Raw genomic sequence first — 16,724 nt, forward strand, 5'->3', positions numbered from 1 at the left:
GTCCACCCGTCCGCTGGCTGCCCTAGACCCCTTCTTTTCGCGGCTTGCCTCCCTCCTCCCATTCTCCCATCCCCACCCATCAAGTCATCCCGATCCCTCTTTTTTTGCAACACGGGACCAGCCGACCACCACCCCATGTGCCTCGACCTGCACACCGGCACCACGCACATGGGCCTGCCGCCATCCGCACACTCCCCCGCCTCGTGAGCAGCAAGCAGTCCGACTCGTCCCCCAGATACGAAACCCGCCGCCGTACGCGTCTCGCTCCCCCAGCCCCAGGTCACGGCAAGTCTCCGCACTCGTCGCGGTCACCACCACCGCCCTCCTCGCCTGACTGCCCCGACCGACTCTCTCCCCAGGCCCCGTGCGTGACCGAACTGTCGAGATCGCGATCTGGTGGCCCTGGCGTCCGCCTCCTCCACCACCACCTTCCGCCCCTCGTATATAGATGCCATACCGCAGCCCGCGCGCCGCTGCTTCCTCCGCCAACATGTCAAAGTCAACCCTCGCCATGTTTGCTGCTCTCGGCGCCGGAGGCGGTGCCGCCCTGACCGCCGCCGTCTACTCGCTGCGCTCTTCCTCCGCCTCCTCTAGTACCAAGAAACCCGAGCCTACCATCGCGACTTCCACCACCACCACAACCACCGTCTCCAACACGGCCTCGGCCCCCGCGCCGCTTCCCTCCGCCCTCGCCGTCCCGCCCACGCAAGTCTTCGCCGCTGGCCCCGTGAACCCGGCCGGCCTCTTCGAGTACGGCTTCCCCGGCCCCGTCGCCGACGTCGCCAGCCGCTCCGCCCTCATCTCCAGCTACGACCGGCGCACCCGTAACCCGCACTGGGTCGTCGAGCACATCACCCCCGCCTCGCTCGCCATCCGCGACGGCGACCGCAAGCACAGCACCTTTGTCGAGGACGACGCCGTGCCTACAAAGTTTCGCGCCCTCCTCAAGGACTATTATCGCAGCGGCTACGACCGCGGCCACCAGGTCCCCGCCGCCGATGCCAAGTGGTCCCAGCGCGCCATGGACGAGACCTTTTACCTCTCCAACATGTGTCCCCAGGTCGGCGAGGGCTTCAACCGCGACTACTGGGCGCATTTCGAGGACTTTTGCCGCCGCCTGACCGTTCAGTACCCGTCCGTCCGCATCGTCACCGGCCCCCTCTACCTGCCCCGCAAGGACCCCGTCGACAACAAGTGGTACGTCAAGTACGAGATGATCGGTAGCCCGCCCTCGGTCGCCGTCCCCACGCACTTCTACAAGGTCATCTTCGCCGAGGACGGCAAGGCCGGCGGCAACGTCTCCATCGGCGCCTTCGTCCTGCCCAACGCCCCCATCCCCAACGAGAAGCCCATCACCGACTTCGAGGTCCCCGTCGAGGCCGTCGAGCGCGCCAGCGGCCTCGAGTTTGCCACCAAGCTGCCCCTCCAGCGGCGCAAGAGGCTGTGCGCCGACACGACGTGCGCTCTCGTCATCCGCGACTACGCCGACCGACAAAAGGCGTTTGCCAAGGGTGCCCAGCGTGCCATCACTCCGCCCCCGCCAAAGCCATAGATTGACGTGGGGCGGCGTTCGATTTTCGAGTGTATGACCCGTGGCCAGAGGGAACAACAAGGATATCGGCCATATTTTGCGCTGTTATATACCCCCTTTGACGGTCTGTTGCATTGGTACCCCCGGTACACTGGCGAAACTTTGATATTTTTGTCCCCATCGTCTTTCACCTCGCATAGAGCTGAGCGCAAGCTCGTATGGTAGGCCCCGTGTACAGTAGATAGCACAATAGAATCGGCATTTCTGCCATGACACTTCTTTGCGCGGCTGCCTAGGTGACGACCCTACACTTCAAAGTACCCGAAATCGATGCTGACGTGGGGTGTCCTCTCTGCGGCTACAAACCAAACTACACAAAGGTGCGCCCGAGCCGCTTTGTCCTTTTGTCCTAAGCAACGCCATGTTCTTGAGATATCACACTCCCATCCATCATACACTCCAGCAGCAGGAGGACCAGCCGAAAAACGCCATGCGGTTACTACCTCGCCCTGGTGTACTTGCCCTGCCGCTGCTCCTGCCGCAAACTCTCCTCCTGGCTGGGCAACGGAGCCCGTCTTCGCGCACTTTCCGCCTTGTCCGCGTCCACGGGTGGTATCGGCGGGGGTGGGACCGGCAGTCCGAAGCCGCCTGGAGGTGGTGGAGGCACGCCTCCGGGTGGAGGGATGAGCCCGGGAGGCAGGGCGCCGGGCGGCGGGAGGGGCACGCCGGCCTTCTTCATAAGCTCAAGCAGCTGTGCCGGATCCGGGGGGTTGTTCGGATCCAGTCCAGGGAAAGGTGGCGGCGGTGCGCCATTAAGCCCAGGCAACGGGAATGGGAGAGGTGGAGGGGGCGCGCCGGAGCCAGCACCGACGCCTGGGAGGATGGGTGGCGGGATCGGGCCTCCTGCCCCGAGACCAGGGACGCCGCCTCCCAAAGGAAGGCCGGGAATCCCTGGCAGTCCTGCGTTGATCTGCCCCTGGGCATCCTGGTCAACGAGGGCGTCCATCTCGTCCTCCATCTCCTGCTGTTCCTCTTCTTGCCGCTGTCTTCGATTTCCGCGGCGGTCCCAGGTGCCCTGCGCCTCGGCTGCTGCCTCGCCAATGTGGTAGCGATCCTGGAAGACATCGGCATCGCCGGGACGGGCGCGTGTCCAGAAGCGGGTGATCCTGTCGTTAGATCCGGTGGCGAGAATGTGGCCCAGGGGGTGCCAGTCGAGTGACCAAATAGCGTAATCATGGGCATATGGTATCTTGTGCGTCGGCCAGACAGACTGAGCTGGCGTAGTTGTTGGATCCATGCTGTCGTACGGCGCGACGGTCAAGGCTTGGCCTGGAGGCGGATTTGGTGTGTCAAGGAGGTAATGGAATAGCGAACCATCCAGGCCGCCAGTCGTAAGAAGATTGGGGTGGATTGGGTGGAATGTCAAAGTCGAGATGTCCTTTTCGTGGCCTTTGAGAAGGCAAATGTCGCGCATCATCCGCAGATCAAAGACACGGGCTGTCTGATCTCTTGCTGACGTAGCAAGACACATGCCTCGCACCTTTTCAAACATGACCTTTGTGATGGTGCTCTTGTGGCCGTGAAGTGTCGTGAGACACCGGCTTGTACGCGGATCCCAAAGCTTCACCAGGTGGTCCTTGGAACCCGAGACTAGCAGGCCCTTTGTAGGATGCCAGTCGACGGTCTTAGCATCCCATCCGTGTCCCTCGAGTTTGGACTCCATCTGCCCCATGGCGAAGTCGAACACTTTGAGCGTGGAGTCATCAGACGCACTGACGAATTTAGAGTCATTGGGGCTGAATGCTAGGTCTCTGATGGGGTCCGAATGTGCGGCGATACTTTGTACATTGTTGAAATTTGGCTGCCAGTACTTGATCAGGCCGTCATGGTCGCCCGATATGAGCCAGTCATCGCTGTGTGAGTACTCGAGAGCCCGGATGGCCGAGTCGTGGGCCTGCATGATGGTCTCAAAGTTGAAACCCGTGCCATTCCACAGAGTGAACTCGCCACTTGTAGAGGCTGTTAGTAGGCGTCGCCCTTCCGGCGTCCATCGTACGACGTTGATGGGGTGCTTGATTTTGTTCAGAGACGAATGAAGGTGCTTGGAGGGGATGGTGTCAGCAGCAGAGGTCGGCCGTCCAGCCGGTGGAACCATCTGTAGAAACGTCAGTCGAGGCATCATCAAAGATTTCTCGACGGTAGACCTACATCCACGATGTAGCTTGCGCTCGGCCGCTCTGCCTCTCCAGTATAGCCACCTTTGTAGTTGGCTGTGCGGTTGCGCAGCCAATGGGTGACAGTGGCGCTGTAGTCGGTGACGGGCCCTATGGGATCATGTGTTAGAGCTGCCAGGAGAGGGGTTTTGTGACGAGGGCGCTTATCCATGTTGCTTGGCTTCGCTTGAAGCTAGGCGACCGAGGGAGAACTGAGGCAGTATGGGAAGGATTGACAAGATGGAGATACAGACACGTCGAACGCGGGGGCGCAGAGAGAACAAGATCAGGGCCAAACGGGCAAGGCTTGAAATAGGAGGGTAGTGAATGGCGCCGCGAACCTCCCGCTCAAGGCCATCGAGCCGCGACCGCGGTTGGAGGGGTGCGCATCGACGCGACCTCAACCGGCACACGTATACCTCACATCTCCTAAGCAAGGCCCTCACGTGCTATTTCATGCTTCACCATCTCAATATTGGGTCGCCGGGCCCATGCTGAGTGACAAGGCCGCGGCGGGCAGGGGAGAAAAGAAAACCTCAGTCGCTGTGTTGTTCAGAGCATGACTTACTTCTACCGCGCACCTTGACGTGACCCCCATCTGGCCCGCCCCGGTCGCCCCGGTCGCCTCTGTCGCCATGTTCACCGCGTGGCTCGTAAGCCATGGTAGCTGCTGAGGCGAGTGTCCTCGGCCACGACGCCAGTAGTTTAGGTAGCAATTGAGGCCTCGATCAGTTTGTGAAGGGCATCCGAGCACGCTTATCCATAACGATAAACTTTGCGAATATGAGATGTGGATGTTGAGATAGGCGGCTTTCAAGTTGGGCGCCTCGAGGTTTGAGTCGGTCGAAGCATTCGACGAGAGTCGTCTGTCTGTCTCCAGGCGGCGCCGGCTGTCGCGTGGCTCCCATCAAAGCTGCAGTTGGAGGTCCGGACGCGCGACCCCGTGACGCTCACGTGATCTTCGCACGGGTGCATCAGCCCAGGGGACCTTGTGTGGATGTGTTAGTCAGCGCAATCCCTGTTCCCTGTCAATGAGCCAAATCGAGATGCACCTCGATGCAGCAAATCAGAGGCCCGATGGGAATGAGGCTGGACGGGATTCCATATTGGCAGCACCAGGGCGCCACGGCATCGATTGATGCAGACATGCATTAGGGTCGCCAGAAGCGGGCGCTGAAGGGGGTTGGCGATGCAGCCGGCTTGCAACCATGTTGCAAGTGTCACTTGGGCGAGGAAGGAGCGCCCACGCACGAACTTGCCTTGCTTGCATCGCCTTGCAAAAAGACCAATTAATTCCTCTTGGCAACAATGAGAAAACACAGACTCCTCAACCCCTTCCGTCATCACCAACTCGATGTACCAACAACTCGCGGCATCGGCTTTCACATGCTTTTCTCACGCAGCGGAAAAAACTTGGACCCCTGCCAACTGCGAACGAGCCAAGCTGCAGAGGGACTGGACTGGAGGGGCTTGAGGAGCCCCGTCAGGCCGTCCGGCCCCGCTGTTTTCCGCGCGCGCAATCGTCGCCACCCCGGCCGCACATTTCGCGACGGGTCACAGGCGGGAGAGCTCCTCTTGACAGCGGCCGAGCCGTGCCTACATGGTGCTATCGTTAGTGTTGCTGCACTTGCGATTTCCCCTCCGACCGGTTCGTGTTCCGCGGGCCAATGTGGCCAGGACAACGCCAGTCCGAGGCAGGGAGAAGACCAGCTACATATCTCGCACACGCGCCAAGGAATTGGCTCACGAAACGGCTGAAGGCGCCAGCCAGCCCTAGACGACACTGCCGAGCCGTTGGCTCATCAAGCAACAAAGGGCTGGGCGCCACTCGCAAGGGAGCCGTAAGGTACAAGCTCTTGCTTGCATCAACCCCTCCATCCTTTATCAACACCAGCGCCGCCGCCGCCACCACCATCCTTCTCCTCACATCAGCTCCCGTCGGTCCGCAAAACGCGCGCTGCCACCCTCCTCCCATCGCTGGACGCATTCGTCAACGTGCCACTGCATCCCGAGGTGCCAACCGCCGCTGGAGAACTGTGCAACCATGAGCGCCGCGACGGCGACGAGTGTCGAGGCCTCGAACGGCACTACGGCCTCGCGACGTCACACCTCCAAGGCTGCCTCCAACAAGAACCTCACCGAGGTGGAACCGTCTAATGGCACAACCGCCGACAAGATCAAGGCTTCGCCGCAGCAAAAGTATCGCCACGTCGCCGCCGTGCACTCGCAGACGCGGCCTTCGTGCCTCAGCCACGACTCGGATGCTGCCCCCAGCTTTATCGGTTTCAGGAACCTCATGGTGATTGTCTTGGGTAAAGTCACCCGCCACCAGCCCGACGCGGCTGCGCTGACTGATGTGCGTGTAGTGGTGGGAAATCTGAGACTCATGATTGAAAACATGCAAAAGGTGAGGTCATTGTCAATCGCATTCGAATATTATGGGCTGGTCGCTTACGGTCTGTAGTATGGCGTCTTGATATGTATCAGGTGCCACGCCTACAGCAGACGGGACGTCGTCCTCGGCGGCCTCCTCTATTTCCTAATCCCGTGCCATCTCCTCGCCGCCTACCTCATAGAGCTCGCCGCCGCACGGCAAGCCCTCGGGTCGCGCAAGCGCATCAAGGACGGCGCCACGGGCCCGTCTGCTGAGGATCGCAAAAAGTTCCACACCACCTGGGTTCTCATCGCCTGGGTTCACACCTTCAACATCACCCTCGCCCTCGTCGCCACCACCTTTGTCGTCTATAACTACATCCACCATCCGCTCATAGGCACACTAACCGAAATGCATGCCATCATTGTGTGGCTCAAGACGGCCTCGTATGCCTTTACCAACCGCGACCTCCGCCACGCCTACCTCCATCCCGTCAAGGGCGAACTCGTACCCGAGCTTTACGCCAAATGCCCCTATCCGCAGAACATTACCTTTAGCAACTTGATTTACTTTTGGTGGGCCCCGACACTCGTCTATCAGCCGGTGTATCCACGCACCGACAAGATCAGATGGGTCTTTGTCGCCAAGCGCCTCGGAGAGGTCTTTTGCCTAAGCGCCTTCATATGGTTCGCGAGCTTCCAGTACGCGGCGCCCGTCCTGCGCAACTCGCTCGACAAGATTGCGTCGTTGGATTTTCCGTCCATCCTGGAGCGGCTTCTGAAGCTGTCGACAATTTCGCTCGTCATCTGGCTTGCCGGCTTCTTCGCCCTCTTTCAGTCGTTCCTCAACGCCCTCGCCGAGGTGCTGCGCTTTGGTGACCGCGCCTTCTACGACGACTGGTGGAACAGCGAGAGCCTGGGCGCGTACTGGCGGACGTGGAACAAGCCGGTATACACCTATTTTAAGCGCCATGTATATATGCCAATGATTGGACGAGGTTGGAGTGCTTCGACGGCGAGCTTTGTCGTCTTTTTCGTCTCGGCTGTGCTTCACGAGATTTTGGTCGGAGTCCCTACGCATAACATCATTGGTAAGTCATGCCTCGGGAAACTATATACATAGCGGTGGTGCTGACCACTCGCAGGCGTTGCTTTCCTGGGCATGTTCTTGCAGCTCCCCCTCATCGCGCTCACTGCGCCACTTGAGAAGATGAAACTCGGCAAGGGCGGCAAGCTCATCGGCAACGTCATATTCTGGGTTTCCTTTACCATCTTTGGACAGCCATTTGCCGCGCTCATGTATTTTTATGCGTGGCAGGCCAAGTATGGGAGTGTGAGCCGACAAATGCCACAAATGGTGGGCAAGTAGCAATCTTGACCATGACGGCCTCTCAATCTTTTGGACAATGGAAAAGCTTTGGTGGTATAATTGATGAGGAAGGGCATGGTTGGCCTCACTTCCAAAGAACTCTCCCCGTGACGAAATCAGGTACAATGCTCTCCTCATCCCCTCGCCAATACTGTGTCTCCCGTGGCCGTAAGAGTCTTCGGGGCATCGAAGTTCAGGGGATGAAGGGGATCTTTGTCCCTACCCTCTGCCGGTATTGAACATAGTCTTGCTGGAAGAATTGCACCAGCTTCTTCTCCTCGAAGCGGATCCTCGCACTGAAGAACTGCCATAACACTGCCGCGTAGACAAAGAAGCAAACGACATTTCCGAGCACCAATTGCGTGCCCAGCCCCCAGTAGAAGAAGCCAAAGTAGCTCGGATGGCGCAGGACGCTGTACATGCCGCTGGTGACGAGGGTGTGCGACGCGGCCCTGTCCGTCTGCACGTAGTGGTTGAAGCTGACGCCGGCTTGCAGCATGGCGACGGAGCGCACCGCCTGGCCGACGAGCACCATGGCGAGCCCCAGCGCGAGCAGCAGGGGTCCTGCGTGCAGGGGCGCCCAGTCGCGACCCGGGGCGAAGAGGCAGACGAGCAGGCACTCGGCAAAGGCGGCCGAGTGGGCGACGGCGTAGGCGGGCCAGTTGGCGGTGAGGAGGAAGCTGTCGATGCAGGCGGCGGGGGTGTTGGTTTCGGCCGTGGTCCAGAACTCGAGGAAGTGGAAGACGGCGAGGGCGAGGACGAAGAAGGGCAGGCGCCAGGCGGGGGAGTCGCCCGCCAGCAGCAGGAGGAGGACGGTGGCGACGGCGCTGGCGGCGGCGGCGAGGCCGAGACAAAAGGCGCGCAGGGCGATGCCCGAGAGCGACTTGGGCTGGCCGGCGAGGAAGGGCTTGAGCGGCACGCGGGCGTCCTGCCAGGCGGCGCCGGAGGGGGGAGAAAGAGGAGAAGGAGGAGAAAGGGGAGGAGGCGAGGGCGAGGGCGAGTCGTCGTATGTCCCGGCACCCGTCGAGGAAGCCATGGTGTCGAGGGCGATGAGAAGCGGCGAGCCGGCCGGCTCTACTAACTCGGGGCTTTGCTTTGGACTAGATTACGTTACGGGCCCTGCCGATTCGAGCTCAACGAGGAGACCGAAAGTGGTCGGACAGTCAATAAGTCCTGTCAGTCTGTGGAAGCTGTTGCCAATGCCGAGGTGATGGGGTGAAGGGCGTTTGGACTGTTTTGAGGTCAAGGCTGATACATGACCCGAAAAGGAACGTCGATGATAAAAATTGGTATTAAGCAAATGCCAGGACAGAATATGTAGAAAGAAAGAGAAGAATGAGAAAAGAGAAGGTGTATGGGAGAACGGCGACGCGGGCGCGGGGGAAGGATACGAAAGTTTTTGATGCGCGTAATTGTTCTTGGGCGAACAATACTTATCAAACAACAAGTTGCCTTTGCTCGGTCGGCTGCTGCTGGTGAGAGAGAGAATGACTGGGGCGGAACGTTGGCTGACAGCGCTGGTTGTGGTTGCGGTGGTAGTGGTGGGTGCTTTGGCACGACACCCCCTTGCGGCTAACTAGGCTGTGTGTCAATAGCAGATGTTTGCTTGCTCCGTGTGGGGCCGGTGGTGCCTGCTGCTCCGTGTCGTTGAGAAGCTCCCCGTCTCTTGCTAATAACCGCGCGCGCGCATGCACGTACACACACACGCACCGCGGGGAGCCATTCATCACCGTCAATCACTTCTGTACTGTGGAAATCATTCTACCGTAGCTGCGGGGCGAGCCGCACGGAACTCAAATAAGGGGTTACCTGAGTACGTATAGTTACAGTGCATATCCCATTGTTGGTGCGATTGGTTCGCATCGGGGGACGGCTGGCTGTGCACGAAGTACTTGATTGACGGCTCTGCGGCTAACCAGCCACGCACGACATTTCTATGTACGAGACAGTACGGTCCAAATAATACTACAACGACCTCTGTGTCAATCAACATCTATGATACATTCATTACAGCGGCTCTTCGGTGCCGCACAGGAGCCTCGTCGATTTCCATGGTTTCAAGCGGCCCCTGCCTGATCTCGGACTGGCCGTCCTTGCGGCCGTACTGTGCGCCAGGGTCGCCATCAACGCCGCCCTGTCGCTGGCGGTTTCTCGGACACGGGTGGGTATCTGTAGCTGGCTGCCTTGTTCGTTTGTATGTGCCATCTCCAATATCTTTGGCCTGCTCTCGTGCGCAGATTGTGCCTGTCCCCCGCGCGGTATGTACTTCGTATGCGTCCTTTGTTGCCAACGATCCGGAAGCGTAGGCACGCACGTCGCCATGTCGAACCTCCGCAGCACGTCCAACTCAAAGCCCACCCTGGATCGAGAACGACGAGATGATGAGTATCAGCGCGTTGATGAATCCCCACGTGCACGGTATCCAAGTGTTCATCTCGTAGTATCCGGCGTGGTACACGGCGCCCAACCTGCAGTCGCCCCGCGTCCCCCGTCAGCCGAAGTCTCCAATTCGTGGCAACGAGAGGGGGTTTCGACCTACATGAGTCCAACGACGCTCCCGGCCAGGAGCGCCTCGAGTCCCGCGGTGACGAGGTACACGAGCGGCACGGCCCACATGTACGTCAGCGACGACTTCTTCCAGCGGTGGGTGAGCAGGGCCACGACCACGGCGCCGAGGTGGAAGAGCGCATAGGTGATGAGCGTCCAGGTGACGGTGAACTTCCAAACATCCTTGATGTAGTAGAGCGTGAACTCGCGGTCCCACGTCGGGTCGGTGAGCGCGCGGACGTTGAGCGACGGGAAGCGCGGCGAGTGATAGCCGGCGGGCGGGTTGATGGGCATTCTTTTGTTGTCTCTGGCTCGACAGCCGCCCGCCACGGCGGTGGTGGTGTTTGGTAGCTGGGCGCGCTACCAGGTTCTTCGGGTCGGAGAGGAGGACGGCATCGGCTCCGATGAGGCCCACGACAGTCGCGGGGGCGAGCAGTGTCGTTGGTATTGTTGTCGATGAGGGTGCTGCGAGGGAGTGGTGGACGAGCTCAGGTGGGCGAGCTTTGTCCAGTGATGAGGTCAGTCAGGTGGAGACGTAGGTACTTATGCTGCACAGTAACGTTAGTGGATACACGCCTGAGATGACTAGCCGCAGGGGCTGGATCAAATGCGCTGAACACGGACCCTGGCTGGCATGGATTGAGGCGCTCACAGGCACTGGTGCCCGAGCCTCGGCAAAGCTGGCCGAGCTCCATGCCCGCCTTGCAGCCCCCGAGCTTGCAGCGGGCAGTCAACGGATATGGAACACCCGCCAATGCCGGCTCCGGCCGCGGGCCACCCCAACGCCTCATCTTCAACTTCCACTTCCATCTGATCGCAACTGACCTGGCCGAATATACGCCTCATCAACGACATCGACAACCACATCGACAACGCCATCGACAACGCCATCGACATCGCCATCTACATTCCCATCCGCTGCAAACACACTCCGATGCACCCGCGTTCCGTCCCGTGATCCCCGTCGCGCAAGATGCCTGCCGACAGGCTGCTCAACACGGTGCTGCAGTACTACCAGGACGTCCACGATGGCCCCAAGACGGACCAGATCATCGGCGCCACCACGCACCTCCTGACGCACTTGTCCAACCCGCTCAACCTCGGCGTCCTCACGTCGCAGCTGCTCGCCGCGCCTGCCATATGGCACCGTCAGGATGGCCCGCGCACGGCGATGCGCATCATCGGCATCTATCACACTGCGGCGGTGCGCGTGCACGAGATGGAAACCGAGGAGCGCGACAAGCACCTGCCCACACCGGCACTCCCTCTGCTGCAGCAGAGAGAAGGCGGCGGCGGAGGCCTGCGATGCGATGAATGGACCCGCGCCGTCGTCAAGGGCGCCGACGACCGCTCCAGGAGGTGGCAGCACCTGCTCGTCCTGACGGGCGTGCTGATGGGCATGGAGGGCAGCGACCGACGCGCCCTATCGCGAGGGCTTCGTAACACCCTTGAGCAAGCCGTCGTCACCGCCGCCAACCTCGCTCTCGAGCACAATGTCGAGGACGGCCTCCTGGCCGCTGCGTCCATCGTCACGGCCCTCAACTTCGCGTTCCCCCTGCTCTCCGACCATTACAAGACGCAAATCAACTGCAGCGCCTTGCTGCCCATGACAATATGGGCCATCACGGGCGAGGAGGGCTTCTGCGACGGCGAATTCCTCAAGGCTGTCGCCCGGGACACTGCCGTCAACGCGGCGCATGCCCTGCACTGGCCGGCCAACGCTCCGTCGAGCCAGCTCCTGCAGGACATGGACAAGCAGCCGCTCATGGCCAACATGGGGCCGCTTTCCAAGCTAGCGGGCTTCGCGGTAGAGCATGCGCACGACACGGCGGCCGTGCTACACGCACAGGATGCTCTTGTGGTGTTCACCCAAAGGGTCCTCGACAACTGGCAAAAGACGGCTTTGAGCAGCGTCGACCCTTCCTTCGAGGACACATACCTCACGCCGGAGACGCGGCAGCGCACCTGGCCCATGCTGTGGCAAACGCTCCGCAAGCTCCTTTTTGGCGCCGTGGCCGTCCTTCAGACCATGGTCTCCCGCAGTTTGCTGGATCCCAAAATGCTCGCCCACGGCATGGGGCCGAGCATCGCCGCCAAGTCGCTCCACATCCTCCGGAACCTCAGCTTCATCTCGTCCCGCCAAGGCAACAGCTCCTTTCAAGTCTATACCTTTTCCTACCTCACGTCCATCGACGTACTCACCAGAGATCCCGTCGTCTGTGACGGTTTCCTGAGAGAGCTGCGGCCGGCGGACGTGGCTCCAATACCCATGACGCATCTCCAGAGGACTCTGGATCTCTTCTACCTCAACATCGCCGAGCACCTGCCGCTCACGCTGTCCGTGGACTCGTGCGAGAACCTCATCGTCAAGCCAGCAATGACGTATCTGTCCCACGACGGTCCCATGTCGCCGTCCATGATCGAGTTGTTTGAGTCAGCACACAGCGCTATACTCTCAGTCCTTTCGTGTCCCCAGCACAGCCCCCTCACCATCAAGCTCACGCCCTTTTACATTGTAAAACTCTTCGAATCCTTTCCGCACCAAATCTCTCCCCGCCAGTTCCGGGTTGCCTTCAAGACCGTCATGGAAATCGTCTCGCCGCCTTTCCCCATCGCGGCCATGGAGCCGCAATTATCCGAGACGCTGCTCGAGATGCTGCGGTCCAGCCTGCCGACTGCGTCCACGGCGCCCCTCCCGCCGACGCCGGACACGCTGTCGCGCAATGGCGAGGCAGCAGAGGACGAGGCGCCGCTGTCGGCACAGAGCGCGCTGGTCATGACGCTCATCGACTCGCTACCGTTTCTGCCCCTGCCGCTGGTCGAGGAGTGGCTCGCCATCACGGCACAGGCCATGAACGAGATCGCGGACCCGCGCCTTCGGACTCCCGTTAGGGACCGGTTCTGGGACGTGCTCGTCAACGGCGAGATGGACGTGGAGCGGTCCACCATTGGCGTGGCCTGGTGGGGGACCAAGGGCGGGAGGGAGCTGGTGCTGTTTGGTGCTCAGGGCGAGGCGCCAGCCATGCCCATGATGAGCGGTGCGCTGTTGAGCGACGGTGACAAGTCGAGCCGGCTGTGACGGGGGCGAAGTTCGATGCGCTGCTGCTGCTGCTGCTGCTGCTGCCGATGATGATGATACCACATGTTTGTACCATGCCGTGTTTGCCGCGTTGCAGCGGGACGCTGGCAGAGTTTGTGGCGATGACTAGAATGATTCACGGAACGGGCAATGTTCGATTTGCCCGCATCGGGGGCCAGTATAAAAGGCTGTCTATGCCGGGCTTCAAGTCAGGTTGCTGGATATGTGTGCTTGGCAATAACAGCCAAAACCTCGTCCACTCCAGAATCTACACGTCCTCTCCCAAAGACTTCCTTTTCTGAATATCTCACTCACCCATACGAAGTACACATTCACGCATACACGATGCCTTGCCCCTGGCCGTTTCTACTACTACTACTACTACTACTCCCCGCAGCCATGGCACCGCCCCCTCCACTCGGCGGCGCCTCCCCGCCCGGCTCCGCGGCGAGAGCGACGATGGAGACGACGACGGTCGTGGCCGGCACCGTCGTGGAAACGTCCATCGTCACCGTCATGCCCTGCCTGAGCACCACGATAGGTGTGGTGCCCCAAAGCCAGGGCGATACGCGAAGCACCGTTCAGGGGCCGCAACAGGACACCTCGTCTACTACTGCGGCTACTACTGCTACGGCCGGGGAGGGGAGCGGGCCCGGGTTCGAGTTTCCGACGTGGTCGTCTGGCATGCCGACTGCGACGACGCTGTTCCGCGAGGATGACGATGACCCCCAGCAGCAGCAGAAGGGCGGCGCGGGGTCGTCTGGGACTGCTGATACTGATACTGATGCTGAGCCGCTGGTGCCGACGGGCGTCTTCTCGACGGCGACGGCGACGAGCGATCCCCTGGCCATTGGCGTTTCGGGGACGGACGGCACGGCTGGTGCGGGCGGCTCTACATCTGACCTGCTGGCCGTCGGATCGTCAGTCGCGTCGGCGAGCAGCTCATCCGACCTGCTGGCCGTCGGCTCGTCAGGCACTCTGCTGCCGCCGGGGGAAACCTCATCACCGACGACCACGCTGCTCGTGACGAGCGATGACGCCCTGGCCATCCCTCCGGCGGGTATCACGTCTGGTGTCGGCGGCTCTACGTCTGACCTGCTGGCCGTCGGATCATCAGTCGCGTCGGCCAGCAGCTCATCTGACCTGCTGGCCATCGGTACGTCAGTCGCGTCGGCGGGCACTGCGTCGTCGACGAGCAACGCCCCCCACGACCAGCCGGCCATCACCACGCCCGACGACAGCCCGCCCACGAGCGGCGGCGAATGCGACGCCTTCGATCTGCGCACATCGTGCCGCACCTCTGCCTCTGCAAGCACCTCCGCGCTCCCCTTGGGACACGGCCCGGGCCCTTTCGGGATCAGCAGCAGCAGCAGCAGCAGCAGCTCAGCCAACGTTTCGGTAAAGACTTGGGGCGGCGAGCCGGGCACCAACACGTCGTCACGGTTGATAGCGTCGTCGACGCCGCCCCTGGCCACCACGCCCGTGCCCGCCAGCGCCGTCGTCGTCGTGACGCCCTGCGTGCAAAACCAGACTGCCGCCGGCGACGCGGGGGTCCAGGCGTGCAGGCTCGCGCTGAGCGGCGACTGCGACACGTCCGCCAGCGAGTACCCGACGTGCGTCAATGGCCGGTGCGCGTGCCAGGCCGTCGAGTGCGCCGACGACGATGAGTGTGTCGGCTTCGGCCAGTGCTTCTCGGACGAGGTGGCGTCGTGCAAGTTTAGCAGCGGCAGCAGTGCTGGTGCTGGTGCTGGTGCTGGCACTGGCTCCAGCTCCAGCTCCAGCTCCAGCACCGGCAGCCGGGCCGTCTCGTTGCCCGTGTCCTCGTCTGCCTCCTCCGGCAACATCACCGTCACAATTGCCGGTAGGGGCATGGCGAACATGGCCAGCGCTGTCATCGTCACCACCACCACCACTGCCAGCAGTGGCAACGGCACCGACAACAAATCCCCCAGCAAGTCGAGCATACCCCGCGGCGTGTGCCAGTGCCAGCCCAAAGTCACCGGCTGCCTGGTCGGGCTGAACGGGACACGTTACTGCGCCGAGCAGGTGCCCTGCCGCGACCCGAGCGTCAACGGGGCGCTCCCCTCCCACGCGCAATGCGTGCCGCAGGACGAGCTCGTCTTCTTCCTCGGGCGTTGCAGGTGCCAGAGCGTCGACTGCCCCTGGACGTCGCCCGCGCTCCCGGACAGCGCGCGCAGAAACCGCGAGTCGTGCGACAAACTCATCCTCTGCACGGACAGGGCGGCGGCGGCGGCGGCGGCGACACCCATGTGCGTGGAAAAGCCTTGGGTCCCGGGTCCGACGCGCCACGGCCCTGCCACGACGGGGTATTGTGTGTGCGTCGCGGGCCAATAAGTAGGAGGAAGGGGCTTGCCGGAGGGGCTTGCCGGTGGTGATGTGATGTTTTCCCCTAGTTTTGCGCTGGGTGATGAAACAAGCCTTTCTTCAAATATAGTAGCTAGTATATATGTAGCGACGGGAACACGTGCGCCGCGCCAGATTGGCTTTAATTGTACAGCGTCTGATGACGGAGGCGTGCCTTTGGAACGCGGGTCTGTGAGGTTGATGTGCTCTCTCCGTCCCCTCCCAGTTGACGCATCTGCGGTGCCCGTCTCATGCCTCATCCTGGGCCTCCACCTGTCGTAGATGACCTCAAACTCACAAAAGCTCTTGCAGGAAGGGGGAAGTCGCTGACGTAGTCGTCTACGAAGCCGTTTCGTGGGGCTCAGTCCACGGCCGAGATGCGAAACCGTCGGCGGATGTCGTCGTCAAAGGATCGATGGCCAAGACTTGATGTTTGTGTCGCCTTGTAGGTGAACGTTTATTGTACCTGAGTCTGGCATCTCCAGCCGAGGCCGCGGTGCAATCCGCCGGAGGGGAGGGGGGAAAGGAAAGGAGACATGGGACCGCCCGACAGGAATAGCATCCGATGGAACTGTGCGTCGGTCGTCCTGTGTCTGTGTCTTATGGCAAGAATAGAGCTGACCTCTTTGGCGTAGTAGTGCCGCTCTTGGCCGCTTGGGATGTTTTTGCTGGATCGTGAGGGACATAAAAGGAAAGACGGCATCCGACGTTTTCTCAAATGGTTGTCTGCCGGCATCAGATAGAGTTTCTCACGCTCATCAACCCTGACAGCAAAAAGGATCCAACATACACACACTCTCTCTCTACGCACCACATCGCCAACTGTTGAAACTCGATACCATATCGTACAGCAGATTTGAGAAACGAAAAGACAAAGTAAAAAACAACGCCCCCCCGACAAGGCAAGTCATGTCGTTCAATCCCCGCTGCCATCTACGTGCGGTAATGCTAATATATCGCGGCTGGGCTCTAGATGCAAGTCAGCTTCGTCCTCGCCGTCCTCCTCGCCCCTCTCGCCCTGGCTAGGGGAACTGGTTGCAACTCAAGGTGGTGCGCCCACAAGAACAGCCACCCAAGGACCGCTATTGCCAATATGCTGGCAATACTTCAGCGGGAGTTGGCCGACGACAAGATCGTCCCGAGCGGAAGGCATATAGCGTGCGACAGGATTGTCCTCGGGCCGAGGGGTTTTTGCGCCTTCCTAGTAAGTGCGACCGTGCCCGTCAACGGTAGCGAGGTCAAGAAAAT

The 16,724-nt window shown here is 60.9% G+C and overlaps 7 protein-coding genes across 8 annotated transcripts; 4 read left to right on the forward strand and 3 right to left on the reverse strand.

Annotated features, from left to right (window-relative positions):
* Positions 1-33: 33 nt before the first annotated feature.
* NUC1 (nuclease) lies at positions 34-2,025 on the forward strand. Its single transcript, XM_047981564.1, has one exon. The coding sequence runs from the start codon at positions 449-451 to the stop codon at positions 1,550-1,552; it is 1,104 nt and encodes a 367-aa protein (XP_047837524.1). The 5' UTR covers positions 34-448; the 3' UTR covers positions 1,553-2,025.
* PFS2 (pre-mRNA cleavage and polyadenylation factor (CPF) complex subunit) lies at positions 1,588-4,635 on the reverse strand. 2 transcript variants are annotated; one of them, XM_047981565.1, is made up of 3 exons: positions 4,313-4,635; positions 3,740-3,855; positions 1,588-3,686 (listed from the first exon to the last, which is right to left on the reverse strand). In XM_047981565.1, the coding sequence occupies exons 1-3, from the start codon at positions 4,404-4,406 to the stop codon at positions 2,031-2,033; spliced, it is 1,866 nt and encodes a 621-aa protein (XP_047837525.1). In that variant the 5' UTR covers positions 4,407-4,635; the 3' UTR covers positions 1,588-2,030. The 2 variants fall into 2 exon arrangements, with proteins under 2 accessions (XP_047837525.1, XP_047837526.1); XM_047981566.1 differs by having other exon boundaries at positions 3,740-4,635.
* Positions 4,636-5,338: 703 nt separating this feature from the next.
* Positions 5,339-7,718, forward strand: JDV02_000724 (uncharacterized protein). Its single transcript, XM_047981567.1, has 4 exons — positions 5,339-6,056; positions 6,111-6,151; positions 6,209-7,208; positions 7,263-7,718. Exons 1-4 carry the CDS (start codon positions 5,789-5,791, stop codon positions 7,484-7,486), a joined length of 1,533 nt encoding a protein of 510 aa, XP_047837527.1. The 5' UTR covers positions 5,339-5,788; the 3' UTR covers positions 7,487-7,718.
* STE14 (Protein-S-isoprenylcysteine O-methyltransferase) lies at positions 7,029-8,975 on the reverse strand. Its single transcript, XM_047981568.1, has one exon. It carries the CDS (start codon positions 8,520-8,522, stop codon positions 7,680-7,682), a length of 843 nt encoding a protein of 280 aa, XP_047837528.1. The 5' UTR covers positions 8,523-8,975; the 3' UTR covers positions 7,029-7,679.
* Positions 8,976-9,833: 858 nt separating this feature from the next.
* JDV02_000726 (uncharacterized protein) lies at positions 9,834-10,327 on the reverse strand (the record flags this gene model as incomplete). Its single annotated transcript, XM_047981569.1, has 2 exons — positions 9,834-9,954; positions 10,026-10,327. 2 exons carry the CDS (start codon positions 10,325-10,327, stop codon positions 9,834-9,836), a joined length of 423 nt encoding a protein of 140 aa, XP_047837529.1.
* A 679-nt stretch (positions 10,328-11,006) lies between these two features.
* JDV02_000727 (uncharacterized protein) lies at positions 11,007-13,112 on the forward strand (the record flags this gene model as incomplete). The annotated part of the gene is made up of 1 exon (XM_047981570.1): positions 11,007-13,112. One exon carries the CDS (start codon positions 11,007-11,009, stop codon positions 13,110-13,112), a length of 2,106 nt encoding a protein of 701 aa, XP_047837530.1.
* A 399-nt stretch (positions 13,113-13,511) lies between these two features.
* On the forward strand, positions 13,512-15,467 carry JDV02_000728 (uncharacterized protein; the record flags this gene model as incomplete). The annotated part of the gene is made up of 1 exon (XM_047981571.1): positions 13,512-15,467. The coding sequence occupies one exon, from the start codon at positions 13,512-13,514 to the stop codon at positions 15,465-15,467; it is 1,956 nt and encodes a 651-aa protein (XP_047837531.1).
* Positions 15,468-16,724: the final 1,257 nt, after the last annotated feature.

Source organism: Purpureocillium takamizusanense, chromosome 1, assembly GCF_022605165.1.
Source record: "Purpureocillium takamizusanense chromosome 1, complete sequence".
Classification (NCBI taxonomy): Eukaryota; Fungi; Ascomycota; class Sordariomycetes; order Hypocreales; family Ophiocordycipitaceae; genus Purpureocillium; species Purpureocillium takamizusanense.